This window comes from Salvelinus namaycush, chromosome 33, assembly GCF_016432855.1.
Source record: "Salvelinus namaycush isolate Seneca chromosome 33, SaNama_1.0, whole genome shotgun sequence".
Lineage (NCBI taxonomy): Eukaryota > Metazoa > Chordata > Actinopteri > Salmoniformes > Salmonidae > Salvelinus > Salvelinus namaycush.
The window spans coordinates 35,442,261-35,460,925 of record NC_052339.1 but is presented as its reverse complement, the minus strand read 5'-3'; the positions used below and the strand labels follow the sequence as shown (position 1 = coordinate 35,460,925).

The window sequence follows — 18,665 nt, the reverse complement described above, 5'->3', positions numbered from 1 at the left end:
GTAGATCTGAAAAGAGAGAGATATAGGGAACATATCCTTTCAGTGCCTTGGTAGGCACTCTAGATTATCTTTAAACCAACAACTCCACGGTTGTATCCCAAATGGCACTCATATATATATGGGCAGTGGTCATGGCACCCTATTCCCTATATAGTGTACAGAGACACAATGGGCTGTGATCATAAGTAGTGCACTAATATATATATATATATAGGGAGACATTTAGGATGAACATCAATAATTGCTTCCTCTCTCCACAGAGTGACCACTGATCCTGCCATTGGCTGGATTGGGGTAAACAGCCCTATCCAACCACGTTAGATCAGCGATTGCTTCAGGAACAAAGGAAAGACCACAGGAAGGAAGCATTAAAACAGAGACGTAAAACAGGGCCTGGGACGTTTTTTTTTTTTTTTTTTTTTACAGCACCAACGCAAAAGGCTTGAAAAGTAAATTAAAACTCAAAATTCTCTAGAATGGCCTTCCTATCCTTGTTCCCTGTCCCTGCGTTCTCACTGCCAGTGTCCTAAGAGAATGTCTGGGACTCAAATGGGACCCTATTCCTTATGTAGTACACTACTTTTGACCAGGATCAATACAGCTCTGGTCAAAAGTGGAGCACTATATTGGGAATAAGATGGTATTTGGGACACACAAACTGGTAGGTTAAAGCACTATGGTGGAAACTAATGAATCCTATCCAGTCTAGTAACCCTTGTGTTGATGAAGGAAAGGAAACAAGGGGGAATGAAGCCATTTCAAATACTGGAAAAATAAAAAAAAACAATGTAACTAAACCTCTGATACAGACTGAGGGAAAGTAGGCAGGGGCATGGAGTTTCTCTGCTAGTGATTCCAAACAGATGGGAATGAATTCAAGAAGCCCTTTTGTTAAAGAAACAGAATGTCATACAGTATACAGTCTGATAAATAAAAATGTTGAAAAAAAATGGCATATGAAATGTTTGACTTTAGAAACAGATGAAAACACTGATTTTTTTTCTCCATCATTCCTGAAATTTTAAAACTGTACAAAACAATCTGTATCAATAGGCACTTAAATAAGTTATATATATATTTTATTTTTGTAATTTTTTTCTCTGTAGTAATGGCACGTGACAATATGGGAAAATTGGGATCACTTGAGATTGGCAAGGAGCAGATAAAGCTAAGATGCATTGTGGAGTTTGTAGTCCTACTGGGAGGAGCTGTAGTCCTTCAGATAAGATCTAGGTTGAAGTTTCACCATACTGCTTATACCAATTCAATACATGTTGATCTTCAGAAGTGCTTATGTCAACAGGGTTCCCCAACTGGAGGCCCATAGTTGACAAAAAAATTCAAAAAGTTTTTATTGTTGGAAATAAGACTAGAAACACCAGCCAATCAGCTCCAAGTCATTTTAAATTTTAGAAATATGTTCCAAAGTGATTGTATAGAAACGTAAGCAAGGTTTGAAATTATTATGTTTTAGTCAAATATTCTATCAGTTTGGGCTTCTTTGCGGTCAATTTGAAGTCTTCAAATTATTTGTAATTATGCTCCGGCCCCCTGACCATCTACTCAAGAAAAAAAAACTTGGCCTGATCCCTGGCATAGGGTCTAGGGGTGGATTTGGGATTGGGCTGTTGACAACAGCTAGATCAGTGGCATGAGAAGGCTGGGTGCAGCCTGAGGGGGACAGGATAAAAGGGAGTCTTTTTGGGGTGGGTAGGGGTTGGAGGGGTAGAGGGGGACAGGATAAAAGGGAGTCTTTTTGGGGTGGGGAGGGGTAGAGGGGGACAGGATAAAAGGGAGTCTTTTTGGGGTGGGTAGGGGTTGGAGGGGTAGAGGGGGACAGGATAAAAGGGAGTCTTTTTGGGGTGGGGAGGGGTAGAGGGGGACAGGATAAAAGGGAGTCTTTTTGGGGTGGGTAGGGGTTGGAGGGGTAGAGGGGGACAGGATAAAAGGGAGTCTTTTTGGGGTGGGTAGGAGGGTTGAGGGGGGACTTTATGAGGACTTCTCTTTCTTTGATCTCGGCGAATCAGCTCCGTTGGAACTTACTCCGTTCATTCCATTGGCTGAAAACGACAGAGAATGAAGTGAAGGTACATGGAGCAAGAGAGAAAAAAAACGAACAGTATAATGCCATTTTTCCTCACTTGAATCTGAAAAACTGCAATAACTTCCATTAAAACAATATAAAAGCCTTATCAAAGAACTTTCCCAGACGTATTCTTTCACATTGTCAATGCATATTTTCTGGCATTCTAGTATAGGGTTGCTTCCCGGGCTATATAGGGTTGCTTCCCGGGCTATATAGGGTTGCTTCCCGGGCTATATAGGGTTGCTTCCCGGGCTATATAGGGTTGCTTCCCGGGCTATATAGGGTTGCTTCCCGGGTTATATAGGGTTGCTTCCCGGGTTATATAGGGTTGCTTCCCGGGTTATATAGGGTTGCTTCCTGGGTTATATAGGGTTGCTTCCTGGGTTTCTGCAACTATCCTCTGGTATGTCCTCTGGTATGTAGTTCTGCTCACCTTTGTCTTTCTTGGACTTGCTCTTGGGAGCTTGGGGCTTCTTGGGTTTCACGGGCTGGGCCTGGGCCTGCTCTCTCCACCTCCTCAGCTGGAAGTTGATGAACTTCCACATCATGAAGGCCTGAGTCACACAGATGGTCGCCAGCACAGTGATCCTGTAGGGAAGGATAATAAAAATGTGTTAGCCACACTTAAAGTATGACGTGGTTGATTCATGAAGGTAGATTAATTTAAGTGGTTTCACAGCAATTCAAAAACTAAACAGCTTGGCTGACTTCCACCACAACCAAGGCCCAAGGCAAAATGTCTCTGGTATTTTGGTCCAGCAGCACCGTGCACGTGCCAGACACAGTGTGAGGTCAATCTTGCATTGCACCTATCTGCGGTTCATTCTGCTGCCAGTGGCAACGTCATATCGCTCAGTCTCAGTTACACCCCCCCCCCCCCCATCACACACACACTCTCTCTCTTACCGAACGAAGAGTACATTGAAGTTTCCGTTGGCCAGGTCCAGTACCTGTTGATCAGCGTTGGCCAGGCCGAAACCCACAGTCAGGACAGACAGGGACAGGGTGAGCAGCCGTCCAAGAACAAACAGTACTGCCCAGACAGTAAACCTAGGACAGACAGACAGACACAGGGTGAGCAGCCGTCCAAGAACAAACAGTACTGCCCAGACAGTAAACCTAGGACAGACAGACACATGGACACACACACAAGTTAGATGCCCATAACATCTAGTGCCTCCCTTTGTTCTCCATCTACTTTTTCCAATTGATATGAACACTCATTACTCAAGACCTTAAGAGAGTGTAGCTAGCTAGACCAACTTCCTGGTCTAAAATGCTAAAATGCCATCTTGTTATTGTAGGGCTTTGAAGTATGCTGTGTGTCCTCAACGTCAACTCACTCAGTGTGTGACCTCAACTGACCCAGTCAGTCTCTTCTGTGTGTGTGTGTGTGTGTGTGTGTGTGTGTGTGTGTGTGTGTGTGTGGGTGCGCGCGCTCACCCAGTCTGTCTCTTCTCGTTGCTGAAGTAGACCAGGCGGGACACGTGGAAGAGAAGCTCTACAAAGCAGTGCAACACCAGCAGGACCAGAGCCAGACGATTCAGACTGGAAGACACAAAATGGACGCTGTTAGATGCGTCATAGAGAGGTAGCTATCACCATGATCTATTTTTGTAAGATAAAAAAGGCCCCAGAAAGCACCAAAAAGTAGATAAAGTATTGGGACATACTGAAGCTACTAAGTTCAGCTAAGGCCTACTCAACAATAATAAAGAACATGGTGACGTGAATCTACAGTCACGTTGACGTGACCCTGCACTCGGCGGTTGACGTGAACCTGCACTCGACGGTTGACGTGAACCTGCACTCGACGGTTGACGTGAACCTGCACTCGACGGTTGACGTGAACCTGCACTCGACGGTTGACGTGAACCTGCACTCGACGGTTGACGTGAACCTGCACTCGACGGTTGACGTGAACCTGCACTCGACGGTTGACGTGAACCTACAGTAACGTTTGACGTGAACCTACAGTAACGTTTGACGTGAACCTACAGTAACGTTGACGTGAACCTACAGTAACGTTGACGTGAACTTACAGTAACGTTGACGTGAACTTACAGTAACGTTGACGTGAACTTACAGTAACGTTGACGTGAACTTACAGTAACGTTGACGTGAACTTACAGTAACGTTGACGTGAACTTACAGTAACGTTGACGTGAACTTACAGTAACGTTGACGTGAACCAGGTCTTACTTGAGGATGTAGGCTCCTGCGATGTGGACCAAGTACAGAGCGATATACACCAACTGACGAGGAATATCCTCCTACACAACACACACACACACACAATGTCAGCAAAATATTCACTCTGTTAGTAATGACCTCAAGCAAATGTTTGAAATTCTTTTAAAAACACACAATGTTAACGTATGGAAATCAAACAGGAAATGGTTTGTAGCCTGTCTGCATGCCTAGTCATTCTACTTCTGAGTTCAGTAACTTCAACCCCCCAAAAGAAAACACACACACTCACTTTCTTGGTCTTCTGGAAGTAGAGCTCGGGGAGAGCGTGAAGCCAGTAGCCCATCTGACAGATGAAAAAGAACTTCATCTGGAACCTACAAGCAGGACAAAATAAACACCAAGTCTATCAATTCTACCTTACATTTTTTATTTTTGGTTATTTATCAGAAACCTTTATCCAGAGTAACTTACAAAATCAGTGCATTCAACTAAGCTAGGTATAAATCACAGTAAGTAAAACTTCCTCCTCAAACAAGTAGCTATCATTTGCAATCAAATCTCTCAGAATAATGAAGCACTAATCATATTGGTTTAGACACAACAGGATGAGTAATGCTGACTAAAGATTCATTCCATACGGGAGTCAGTACCAACCTGTATGTTTAAAAACAAACCCACCTACTTCCTTTAACGTCTATGCAAAATAGCACCAGTTGACATTAGTTTACATGTGGAACTGAGAACCAAGAATGATGAGTGGTGGTTGGTCATTACAAAAGGAAACAGCTAGGGGTGATATGGAAAACACATGGAAACGTTTACTTGTGTTTAGTTGTACACATGACTCTTTAAAAAAAAAAAAAATAATAAATAAATGGGGAAGTAGACACTCTGATGAGCCTTTTGCACAATGTACTTGTTTGCATTGCGTTGACATGGTCCGGCTCCAGTACTTACGGCATCAAGGTATGAGGGTAGCCTTCCCACAGATTCACTGGGTTGGACAGGAAGTTCTCCTGGATGAGAAGATTAGAAAGAAATATATGATCATGAGGACAAGAAGAGACAGGAGGAGAAATGCTCATCTGTGACTGGTTTTGTGAATAACGTGATACGCCTGTAATATTTTATTTTGAATTCACTCAACTCTGTCTCACGCCCCACCGCTAGCTGTAAAATGATTAGAATAATTAGGTCTCACCAGCTACAATGGATATTAAAATTCCAACCACAGAGAGGCCGCAGCCAAGTCCAGCAGCGATGATGCCGAGCTCCAGCTAGCACCTCGTTAAAAGCCCCCCCCCCCCCTTCCAGAAGTGTCACCAGGATAGGGTGACTTTTAATATTGAGGGAAAGATGAACGGAGCAAAGTACAGAGAGATTCTTAATGAAAACCTGCTCCAGAGCGCTCAGGACCAAAGACTGGGGGCGAAGGTTCACCTTCCAGCAGGACAACGACCCTAAGCACACAGCCAAGACAACGCAGGAGTGGCTTCGGGACAAGTCTCTGTATGTCCTTGAGTGGCCCAGCCAGAGCCTGGAGTTGAACCCGATCAAACATCTCTGGAGAGACCTGAAAATAGCTGTGCAGTGACGCTCCCCATCCAACCTGACAGAGCTTGAGAGGATCTGCAGAGAAGAATGGGAGAACCTCCAAATACAGGTGTGCCAAGCTTGTAGCGTCATACCCAAGAAGACTCGAGGCTGTAATCGCTGCCAAAGGTGCTTCAACAAAGTACTGAGTAAAGGGTCTGAATACTTATGTAAATGTGATTTCAGTTTTTATTTTTGTAATAAATTCACTAACATTTCTATAAACCTGTTTCTGCTTTGTCATTATGGGGTATTGTGTGTAGATTGATGAGGGGGGAAAAATCTATTTTATAATTTTTAATATAAGGCTGTAACGTAACAAAATGTGGAAAAAGTCAAGGGGTCTGAATACTTTCTGAATGCACTGTATAGAAGGGTCAGTACCATATTAATAATGTGCAGGGATACTGGAGTGATGGAGGTAGATATGTATAGGGGTAAGGTGACTATATACAGGGTCAGTACCATATTAACAATGTACAGGGATACTGGAGTGATGGAGGTAGATATGTATAGGGGTAAGGTGACTATATACAGGGTCAGTACCATATTAACAATGTACAGGGATACTGGAGTGATGGAGGTAGATATGTATAGGGGTAAGGTGACTATATACAGGGTCAGTACCATATTAACAATGTACAGGGATACTGGAGTGATGGAGGTAGATATGTATAGGGGTAAGGTGACTATATACAGGGTCAGTACCATATTAACAATGTACAGGGATACTGGAGTGATGGAGGTAGATATGTATAGGGGTAAGGTGACTATATACAGGGTCAGTACCATATTAACAATGTACAGGGATACTGGAGTGATGGAGGTAGATATGTATAGGGGTAAGGTGACTATATACAGGGTCAGTACCGTATCAACAATGTACAGGGATACTGGAGTGATGGAGGTAGATATGTATAGGGGTAAGGTGACTATATACAGGGTCAGTACCATATTAACAATGTACAGGGATACTGGAGTGATGGAGGTAGATATGTATAGGGGTAAGGTGACTATATACAGGGTCAGTACCATATTAACAATGTACAGGGATACTGGAGTGATGGAGGTAGATATGTATAGGGGTAAGGTGACTATATACAGGGTCAGTACCGTATCAACAATGTACAGGGATACTGGAGTGATGGAGGTAGATATGTATAGGGGTAAGGTGACTATATACAGGGTCAGTACCATATTAACAATGTACAGGGATACTGGAGTGATGGAGGTAGATATGTATAGGGGTAAGGTGACTATATACAGGGTCAGTACCATATTAACAATGTACAGGGATACTGGAGTGATGGAGGTAGATATGTATAGGGGTAAGGTGACTATATACAGGGTCAGTACCGTATCAACAATGTACAGGGATACTGGAGTGATGGAGGTAGATATGTATAGGGGTAAGGTGACTATATACAGGGTCAGTACCATATTAACAATGTACAGGGATACTGGAGTGATGGAGGTAGATATGTATAGGGGTAAGGTGACTATATACAGGGTCAGTACCATATTAACAATGTACCGGGATACTGGAGTGATGGAGGTAGATATGTATAGGGATAAGGAGACAGGGATACTGGAGTGATGGAGGTAGATATGTATAGGGGGAAGGGGATACTGGAGTGATGGAGGTAGATATGTATAGGGATAAGGAGACAGGGATACTGGAGTGATGGAGGTAGATATGTATAGGGATAAGGAGACAGGGATACTGGAGTGATGGAGGTAGATATGTATAGGGGGAAGGGGATACTGGAGTGATGGAGGTAGATATGTATAGGGGTAAGGGGATACTGGAGTGATGGAGGTAGATATGTATAGGGGTAAGGAGACAGGGATACTGGAGTGATGGAGGTAGATATGTATAGGGGGAAGGGGATACTGGAGTGATGGAGGTAGATATGTATAGGTGTAAGGAGACAGGGATACTGGAGTGATGGAGGTAGATATGTATAGGGGGAAGGGGATACTGGAGTGATGGAGGTAGATATGTATAGGGGTAAGGGGATACTGGAGTGATGGAGGTAGATATGTATAGGGGGAAGGGGATACTGGAGTGATGGAGGTAGATATGTATAGGGGGAAGGGGATACTGGAGTGATGGAGGTAGATATGTATAGGGGGAAGGGGATACTGGAGTGATGGAGGTAGATATGTATAGGGGGAAGGGGATACTGGAGTGATGGAGGTAGATATGTATAGGGGGAAGGGGATACTGGAGTGATGAAGGTAGATATGTATAGGGGTAAGGAGACAGGGATACTGGAGTGATGGAGGTAGATATGTATAGGGGGAAGGGGATACTGGAGTGATGGAGGTAGATATGTATAGGTGAAGGAGATACTGGAGTGATGGAGGTAGATATGTATAGGGGGAAGGAGACAGGGATACTGGAGTGATGGAGGTAGATATGTATAGGGGACAGGGATACTGGAGTGATGGAGGTAGACATGTATAGGGGTAAGGGTGACTAGGCATCAGGATATATAATAAACAGAGTAGCAGCAATGTAAATTATGATTGTGCGTGTGTGTGCAGGTTACGCAAGTGTGTAGAGTCCTGTACGTGTGCATAGAGACAGTGAAAAAATAATAATACACGGTCAACTCAGATAGTCCATGTAGCCATTTAGTTAGCTGTTCACCAGTCTTATGGTGTGGGGATAGAAGCTGTTCACCAGTCTTATGGTGTGGGGATAGAAGCCGTTTACCAGTCTTATGGTGTGGGGATAGAAGCCGTTTACCAGTCTTACGGTTTGGGGATAGAAGCTGTTCACCAGTCTTACGGTTTGGGGATAGAAGCTGTTCACCAGTCTTATGGTGTGGGGATAGAAGCCGTTTACCAGTCTTACGGTTTGGGGATAGAAGCCGTTTACCAGTCTTATGGTTTGGGGATAGAAGCCGTTTACCAGTCTTACGGTGTGGGGATAGAAGCCGTTTACCAGTCTTATGGTTCGGGGATAGAAGCCGTTTACCAGTCTTATGGTTTGGGGATAGAAGCCGTTTACCAGTCTTACGGTGTGGGGATAGAAGCTGTTCAGGAGCCTGTTGGTGTCAGACTTGATGCATCGGTACCGCTTGCCGTGTGGAAGCACAGAGAACAGTCTATGGCTTGGATGGTTGGAGTCTAACGATTTTCTGGGCCTTGCTTTCACACCGCCTGATATAGAGGTCCTGGATGGCAGGGATCTTGGTTGCAGTGATGCACTGGGCTGACCGCACCACCCTCTGTAGCGCCATGCGATGGAGGGCGGTGCTATTTCCATACCAAGCAGTGATGCAGCCAGTCAAGATGCTCTCAAAATGGTACAGCTTTAGAACATTGAGGATCCAGTGGACACCAAGGAAGTTGAAACGCTCGACCCGCTCCACTGCAGCCCATCGATGGGGGGGGGGGGGCGTGCTCGGCCCTCCAGTTCCTCTAGCGCACGTTCAGCTTCCTGGTCTAAATGATGTTGAGGGAGAGGTTGTTGTCCTGGCACCACACTGCCAGGTTGAACGGTGAGCAGCATTCTCACATAGGTATTCTTCTTATCTAGATGGGTGAGGGCAGTGTAGAGTCCAGTTAAGATTGCGTCATCTGGCCTCCCGGGTGGCACTAAGGCTGTCGCCAAGCCTTAGTGTTCTTGGGAAGAAGAATGATGGCGGGTTATCTTAAAAAGGTGTGAGGATTACAGACTGGGACAAGGAGAGGTTGAAAATGACAGTGAATATGCCTGCCAGCTGCGTATGCTCTGACAACGCGCCCTGGAATGCCGTCGTGCCCCGCGGCCTTGAGCTGATTAAAGACCTCGGGAAAAATTTAAAAAAAGTTGGCCTCAGAGAGACCACCCAGTCCTCTGACTCGGTGGCGGCCCTCACATCCGCCACAATGTTGTTATTCAGTATTATTGTTTTGCATGAATAACGAGGATACTACTTTCAGCATTTAGTCTGCATTATTTTGGTAAGACAGCTGTGTGTACAGCTTCATTCACATTGGGTAATTCACCCATTAAAAAACAGCCCATTACCAAAATAGCCTTGCTTGTAGCTAATATTCATTACCAAAACGGCCTTGCTTTAGTGTGTAGGGTGCTGTCCATTGTGTTGATACAGTGCAGATGGGCTACAGATTTCGGGGCCAACCTGTAACTTCAAAAAGTACTCAATGGTCTGAGTGTCGGTATTTGAACTTTATGTTTGTGGTAAAGCGTGATAGAAGCAGAGCGCAATACAATTCCAGTGCAAGAACCCCCCCGCTCACTGATTTCAACAGACCCCCCCCCTTCACTGATTTCAACAGACCCCCCCCCCCCCCTCACTGATTTCAACAGACCCCCTCCCGCCCACTGATTTCAACAGACCCCCTCCCGCCCACTGATTTCAACAGACCCCCTCCCGCCCACTGATTTCAACAGACCCCCTCCCGCCTCACTGATTTCAACAGACCCCCCCCCTCACCACTGACTTCAACAGACCCCCCCCCTCACCACTGACTTCAACAGACCCCCCCCCCTCACCACTGACTTCAACAGACCCCCCCCCCTCACCACTGACTTCAACAGACCCCCCCCCTCACCACTGACTTCAACAGACCCCCTCCCCCCTCACTGATTTCAACAGACCCCCTCCCCCCTCACTGATTTCAACAGACCCCCCCCGCTCACTGACTTCAACAGACCCCCCCGCTCACTGACTTCAACAGACACACCCCCCCCCCCCCTAGTCATTTTATCCTGGTGCCAGGTCTGTCTGCTTGGCTTGGTAAGTAATATCCACCAAATAAGACATTTCTACCCTCTTCGCATTAAATATATATATATATATATATATATATATATGCTGCTGAGACAAGTTCATTTTAAACATTTCATGTTGACAGCGGTGCCAAAAAAAAAAGTCAATACCCCCCCCAAGCTTTTGCACCCCCACTTTCAGACAAACTCAGGCACCCAATGCACACACAGATTCAAAACACAGTTACACCCAGTAAACAAATAGTCCAGTATTAAAACCATTTAAAAATCACCTATTAACATCACACACACACCAGTAAACAAATAGTTTAAACCGTGTACTGACATAACGATGCTTGTGCCCCACACACACACATCTACCTACCGACATGAGGATGTTGGTTCCCCATCCGAAGGAGAACAGGTAGAAGACAGAGAGCTGGCCTGACTCGTTGAACTTGCTGTGCTTGGTCTTAGAGAAGTGCATCTTCCGGTTGATCTTCTGTATAAAGAGACACGTGACAATGAGTCAATCGAGGTCAAACCGATCAGTGATTATGAGTGTCGGATGATCAATTATGCCGTCAGAATATCAAACGGATCGGTGGTTGGTTTAACATTTAAAAAAATATATATATATTTTATCAACATAAAATAAAAAGACTATAATAACCAATGAAATGTACAGAAAAACATAGGAAGTGTCTGAGTGTCAGTACTTACGTCCAGTACATACTCCTGAATGATGGCGTGGATAATGATGGCCACCAGCATGTAGAAGAAGACTGTAGCCACATCCTTCAGACCGTGGTGGAAGTGGTTCACCACGCTCTCCTCTGGCAGGCCCTCTGATAGGGAGACATAAAGCCTTCATAATCCCTTCATAATCCATTCATAAAGCATTCATAATCCCTTCATAATCCCTTCATAATCCCTTCATAAAGCCTTCATAAAGCCTTCATAAAGCCTTCATAAAGCCTTCATAATCCCTTCATAAAGCCTTCATAAAGCCTTCATAAAGCCTTCATAAAGCCTTCATAAAGCCTTCATAATCCCTTCATAAAGCCTTCATAAAGCCTTCATAAAGCCTTCATAAAGCCTTCATAATCCCTTCATAATCCCTTCATAAAGCATTCATAATCCCTTCATAAAGCATTCATAATCCCTTCATAAAGCCTTCATAATCCCTTCATAAAGCCTTCATAATCCCTTCATAAAGCATTCATAATCCCTTCATAAAGCATTCATAATCCCTTCATAAAGCATTCATAATCCCTTCATAAAGCCTTCATAAAGCATTCATAATCCCTTCATAAAGCCTTTATGTTACGGCTCCAATGTTTCTATTAGTAAATAGAACATCACGCCACCTAGAATGTAGTGAGATTGCCTAGCAGGCTGCCTCGGGGCTGGAGATCCTTCATACTGTGGGGGGGAAGTGGTTCACTACCCTCTCCTCTAGTAGGGAGACACGAAGCATTTACTAAGCCTTTTATAACCCTTCATAGTTGCCTTATACTGTATATACATTTATAAGAAGTTGTTCAAAACAGTGTCTTCTGGACCCTCTGATGGAAGAGATGCATACAGATTAGAGGTCGACCGATTAAATCGGTATGGATGATTAATTTGGGCCGATTTCAAGTTTTCATAACAATCGGTAATCGGGTTTTTTTGGACGCCAATTATGTCCGATTACATTGCATTCCACGAGGAGACTGCGTGGCAGGCAGATCACATGTTACGTGAGTGTGGCTGCAATGAGCCATGGTAAATTGCTAGCTAGCATTAAACTTATCTTATAAAAAACAATCAATCGTCACATAATCACTAGTTAACTACACATGGTTGATGATATTACTAGTTTAACTAGCTTGTCCTGCGTTGCATATAAACAATGCGGTGCCTGTTAATTTATCATCGAATCATAGCCTACTTCAACTTCGCCAAACGGGTGATGATTTAACAAACACGCATTCGCAAAAAAAGCAAATTCATGGACAAATGTACCTAACCGTAAACATCAATGCCTTTTTAAAATCAATCAGTCTATTTTTATAAACCTGCATATTTAGTTAAAAGAAATTCATGTTAGCAGGCAATTGTGTCACTTCTCTTGCGTTCAGTGCATTCAGAGTCGGGGTATATGCAGCAGTTTGGGCCGCCTGGCTCGTTGCGAACTGCGTTTCTTCCTAACAAAGACCGTAATTAATTTGCCAGAATTTTACATAATTATGACATAACATTGAAGGTTGTGCAATGTAACAGCAATATTTAGACTTATGGATGCCACCCTTTTGATAAAATACAGAACGGTTCTGTAATTCACTGAAAGAATAAACGTTTTGTTTTCGAAATGATAGTTTCCGGATTTTACCATATTAATGACCAAAGGCTTGTAATTCTGTGTGTTCATTATAATTAAATCTACGATTTGACAGAGCAGTCTGACTGAGCGGTGGCAGGCAGCAACAGGCTCGTAAGCATTCATTCAAAAAGCACTTTCCATCCCTAAGACAGGGAAATGTTATTAGGATTAAATGTCAGGAATTGTGAAAAACTGAGTTTAAATGTATTTGGCTAAGGTGTATGTAAACTTCAACTGTATATGAAATACAAATGGTACAGAGAGAAATAGTCGATGCTCATAATTCCTATAATAACTACAACCTAAAACTTCTTACCTGGGAATATTGAAGACAAATGTAAAAAGGAACCACCAGCTTTCATATGTTCTCATGTTCTGAGCAAGGAACTTAAACGTTAGCTTTCTTACATGGCACATATTGCACTTTTACTTTCTTCTCCAACACTTTGTTTTTGCATTATTTAAACCAAATTGAACACGTTTCATTATTTGAGACTAAATAGATTGTATATATGTATTATATTAGGTTATGGGTTCATTGCTCATTCAGTACTGTTGTAATTGTCATTATTACAAATATATATAAAAAATAAATACAATTAATCGGACGATTAATTGGTATCGGCTTTTTTTGGTCCTCCAATAAATCGGTATCGGCGTTGAAAAATCATAATCGGTCGACCTCTAGTACAGATGCATCATTACATTTATAGGTCTCACTTTTTAAACATATTTGCTTTACAAAGCCTTTAAAAAGCAAAAAGGTTTACTCAAGCAACTTCACTACCAAAGTCCTGCCTGACCTGCTACTGTAGTAATTTAGCTCCAACAAACATCAGCCTGTTAATGAATGACTGAGGGGTTTGTATCCCAAATGGCACTATTTCCTATATAGTGCACTACTTTAGACCAGGGTCCATTGGGCTCTAATCAAAAGTAGTGCACTATAAAGGGAATAGGGTGGTATTTTGGACGCTGCCCTGACTCTGATAAGAATATCAGCTCTTCAAATAAAATCTGACATCGTAAAGCACATTCCATCATTCCACAAGCCCTCTTGTCATTCATGGCTTTAAATGAAGGAGTGTGTAAAATAACATTCATTCACCTTGAGATGAGACTTGTGGATTGTGTCACAAATGGTACCCCATATAGTGCACTACCCAATGGGCCCTGGTCAAAAGTAGAGCAATATTTAGGAAATAGGTGGCGATTTGTGACTCAAACAAGATACCGTGGCCTGTTACACTCCAGCTCCAATCCTTCCAGGAGGACCCAACAGGAGGACCCAACAGGACGACCCAACAGGACGACCCAACAGGACGACCCAACAGGACGACCCAACAGGACGACCCAACAGGACGACCCAACAGGACGACCCAACAGGACGACCCAACAGGACGACCCAACAGGACGACCCAACAGGACGACCCAACAGGACGACCCAACAGGACGACCCAACAGGACGACCCAACAGGACGACCCAACAGGACGACCCAACAGGAGGACCCAACAGGAGGACCCAACAGGAGGACCCAACAGGACGACCCAACAGGACGACCCAACAGGACGACCCAACAGGACGACCCAACAGGACGACCCAACAGGACGACCCAACAGGACGACCCAACAGGACGACTAAATGTAGCTCCACAGGGAAAAAAGAAACACCTCTGAAAGCAGGTGTTCTGGAACTGGTAGGCCATGTGAGAACTTCTATTCTCTAAACACACACACGCCTTCTAGTTCTACAAGTAGTCTGTAGATTCTAGACATTGTTAAGTTTCTATACTGGATAACAGGCAAACTAGTTGCACACAAACACACACACACTAAAGAACAGGTGTACAAGAACGGAAGATGTCACGGGGTAATTGTTGACTTGCCATTCATTCAAAAATAAAATGTCACTCGAAAAAAAGTTAGGAAAACAAAAGAGGAAGAATCCACCTCCATACCAGATCCTTGTCTTTTTCAGCTTCACTGTTTGACCCAGTGAAGAAGGGGGAAAAAGAAGGACGCAAGTTCAGATGGGTCCACTAAAAAAGTTAAACTGACCGTTTGCAGAGATTGTAACGTTGTATTGGACAGTGATGAACAGCACTGCAACCTTCGAGGTGACCTGCATCACAGCGGGGACAAGGGAGAGGATTGATTAAAGGACATGAAAACACAGGGTTCAGTCCCCAATAGTAGCCTATTCCCTATATAGTGCATTACTTAGTCTGGCTCTGGTCAAAAGTAGTGCACTATATAGTGAATAGGGTGCCATTTGGGACAAATTCAGGGGCTTGTATCTGAGTCATTGACTAAAAGCAAACCACAGCATGATTTTCTCATTAGCCTTCTGGCCTCTCTGTGGGTAGCTTACTGTGGTGTTAAATAAACCAGGTAGCATTGTCGATTTACCGGCTAGACCACAAAGTATCAGACAGAAACACATGTCGACCTTGCAAATCATTTAATCCAATACTACAGATAAGATTGAATGGAAAAAACAGGGGATTTGGATTTTATTAAGAATGTATATAAATATGGCAAGACTGATTCATAACTATACATTTGCAGAACTCAGTTTTGTAATACAGTAGGTTATATATTTTAGATGTGCATCATCAATGTGACTACAGCACATCAAGGCACAAGAACTCCAACTCCCACAATGCGTCTCCTCAGCTCAATGCTGGCGCTGAATTTTATGCTGCATTCACGTCGAAATCGGAACTTAAACTCGGAAATGTACAACTTGCTAAATGGATGAACGCAACACGTGTATAACTACAACCAGTTAGCAAGTAAAACTTTCCTAGTTACAACTAGCACATTAACGCAGCATTAGTAAAGGCTGATTCATGTAGCCTAGTAAGCTAAACATGAAACCAAAAAAAAAAGAATTCCGTGTAAACCAACAATTAAAAAAATACATTTTTAAAACCTAAGCTCTTCAATTTGTAAACGGAATAGGCGATTCTTGGGACTTTCTGAACCGAACTTTCGTTTTTTCGAACGAGCGGGGCTACCTATAAACGATGACAAGCGCTCACAATCGCCCAGTGATTGCCACGTAGCCTACACTTTATTTGCGAATAAAAAGTATCCCATGCTGGACAGTCTTCCACAATATTGTAGCCAGCGAAATTGCAATATTGTGGTCGCTAAAATGTAAAAATCTATGTAACGCTCGTTCCAGTTAGGCTACTTTGTTGTCCCAAATATTACAATGTTGTGTCTTATACGACGTAGACCAAGTTATTAAAATGTACTAGACAGGAACAATAGGCAACCCGGCGGAGATGGGTGACAGTTATAAATCTAACTAGGCTACTACACGCCTTTTCAAATCAAAAGACACTTCTGCTATTACCATTTACTTGAATATTACAATAAGGACAACCTAAAAAAAATAAGCTGAGAAACTTTGGATTTGTCACTAGAGCAGGAAGAGTAGATCAGCCAAGTCCATTTTCAAGAGACTGCCGTGACGGAACAAAATCATCTTCTCTGCCCAGTTGACACATTATAGTTAGGCTCAGTATGGCCTATTTGGAAAACTAGGTCTTACTGCACCCCAGACCCCTCCAACCTGTGGACAAGCCTTACCTCAAACATCAACCCGAGGAGGAACACCATAGCAACACAGGAAACAATATCTGCATGGTTCTGGATGATAAACTCGTGGCTCAACACCGGCGGGTTCTTGTTGGTCTTTTTGCGGAACCCCATTTTTACGTCTTCCAAAAGTGAACTTTTGACCGGCGCGACTCAGAAGCAGAGTGAATCGGGTATGACCACGTATTCGTTATCTGTCCGTCCCCGTCAGCTCTAAAGAAAGGCACCAGTCTTCCTCCTGCTGCTCTCTCTCACACAGAACCACGGGCCAACAAACAAATATCGAGTCACTCTTATTTTTTGTGGGAGGATCTAGCCGACGCTCGTTGCTGGTAGAGCGTTTTTTGTTACACACTCTCTAGAAGGTTCGTGAGCGGTTTACCGCCCCCTATAGGTCCGGAGTATGCAGACCGTAGGTTTTATGTGCCAACCGCCATCCACAACCCCGCAAGTATATTCGATCTACATGCTGACTACACCGCTCACGTTATGTGCCCGAGCGTTGCAATATAAATATACGCATACATGTTATTCAGTCATTGCTGACACATGTCAACGAGCGTCTTCATGGCCAGGCGCTAAAATAGAACTTGATTCTATTTGTGATGCAAGTCCCGCCTCTCCCATCTCCTCATTGGTTGTTAGGAGCATATACCCACGTGGGTGATTGAAAGATGAACTGAGGTTCACACTCCAGTCTAGTTGGTGGTGGTAATGCACCTTAAAGTTGGTTGCCAACCGCCATATAAAGTCCACAGAAGAAGAAGAAGCCCGACGCAGTGGCGATTTTAGCATGTAAATCTTTGTGGGGCAAACAAACAAAAAATGTTTTAATGCATGCCAGCAAAGCCACTACACAACACTAAACAATACATTAATTACACTATAATGGTGACAAACGGTGCCCACAAACTGTTAGGGCCTACATAAAGCTGTCCCAACAGTAGAGTCCCAACACCTGACCACTGCTACACTGACCACTGCTATCAGTGGAGCCTTGTCTGGCGGCGAAACAGTTAATTCAACCTCATTTACCGAATTAGCCAAACATAGCTGATAAGGCTGACTTTCTTAAACAAATGTGGTTTCTACTGACAATTGAGATGTACAAACTATGGCATAAGGGGACGACAAGCGTATAAGAGGCAATCTGTAATTTTGATAAAGACATTAATGAGCGAGCTAGGATGGATGTAGTCAATATAACTATTTCTTCAACACCTTTGAAATGTACAGCGTCAGAATTCGGAACATGGGCTGTTCCTACAGTGTTCTCCCTGTACACCAAGTCAGAACCGTAGGATAAATAAAGGGGGCATATAAGCAGACAATGAATGCTCTTACAATATTCAACGATTACATTTCTCCAAAACAGGTTATAGGCTACATGTGCACCAAGTCAGAACTGTAGGCAATTTTAAGTGGGGAAAATAGACCAAATTATTAGGGTGAGGCACATGGGCTACTAACAGCTTACTACACAACATACACTTAGTATCACTTTCTTAGCTACAGTATACATATCTCCCTGGCATATTACATAATTTATGCAGCAGCGTAATATACATGTTTGGAATCACTTTGTTGTGCCGTGCTCACTTGAACAGGAAGGTGGGGCGGCGGTCCTTTGTGGGCAAATTTTGTCATCAAAGTCTGTCATTCTCTGGATTTGTGGTACTTTCAAGACAACTGGGACCTCTGGAAGAAAAAAAACAAGGTCAAATCATCATGTCGTCATTGGTCTTCAGGATGTAGCTCTAGAAAGAGGACAGAGTTCCCGACTTACAATTCTGAGTTGGATGACCGTTCAAAAAGTATTTTCCCAGTCGGAGCCCCACCACCACAGAAAGCACTGAGCTAGGCTGCCCCACCACCACAGAAAGCACTGAGCTGGGCTGAAACATGGGCATTTTGGAGCTGCTTTATTCAAGATAGTAAAACAAATATATCTTTAACTATTATTATTATTTATTACATTGTTTGCAAACTGATATCTGACACGTATTAATGCCAAAATAACATGCAAAACAAGCAGCCCAAAAACTATATATATAGAGAGAGATATTTTTTTTGCAAAAAATGTAGGG

At 43.4% G+C, this 18,665-nt stretch overlaps 1 protein-coding gene across 2 annotated transcripts; it reads right to left on the bottom strand.

The window, feature by feature from the left end:
• Positions 1 to 388: 388 nt before the first annotated feature.
• LOC120027811 (translocating chain-associated membrane protein 1-like 1) lies at positions 389 to 16,863 on the bottom strand. 2 transcript variants are annotated; one of them, XM_038972855.1, is made up of 11 exons: positions 16,570 to 16,863; positions 15,028 to 15,091; positions 11,325 to 11,449; positions 10,987 to 11,103; positions 5,237 to 5,295; positions 4,569 to 4,653; positions 4,289 to 4,359; positions 3,530 to 3,634; positions 2,993 to 3,136; positions 2,520 to 2,674; positions 389 to 2,060 (listed from the first exon to the last, which is right to left on the bottom strand). In XM_038972855.1, the coding sequence occupies exons 1-11, from the start codon at positions 16,690 to 16,692 to the stop codon at positions 1,990 to 1,992; spliced, it is 1,119 nt and encodes a 372-aa protein (XP_038828783.1). In that variant the 5' UTR covers positions 16,693 to 16,863; the 3' UTR covers positions 389 to 1,989. The 2 variants fall into 2 exon arrangements, with proteins under 2 accessions (XP_038828783.1, XP_038828784.1); XM_038972856.1 differs by lacking the exon at positions 16,570 to 16,863 and adding an exon at positions 14,078 to 14,142 and having other exon boundaries at positions 15,028 to 15,056.
• Between the last annotated feature and the right edge of the window lie 1,802 nt (positions 16,864 to 18,665).

Coding starts and splice junctions, on each gene's coding strand:
- LOC120027811 (XM_038972855.1), bottom strand. CDS start 16,692: ATGGGGTTCCGCAAAAAGACCAACAAGAACCCGCCGGTGTTGAGCCAC. Junction 5,296..10,986: donor GAACCAACATCCTCATGTCG/GTAGGTAGATGT, acceptor CTTCTCATCCAG/GAGAACTTCCTGTCCAACCC. Junction 2,675..2,992: donor TTCAATGTACTCTTCGTTCG/GTAAGAGAGAGA, acceptor CCTTCCCTACAG/GATCACTGTGCTGGCGACCA.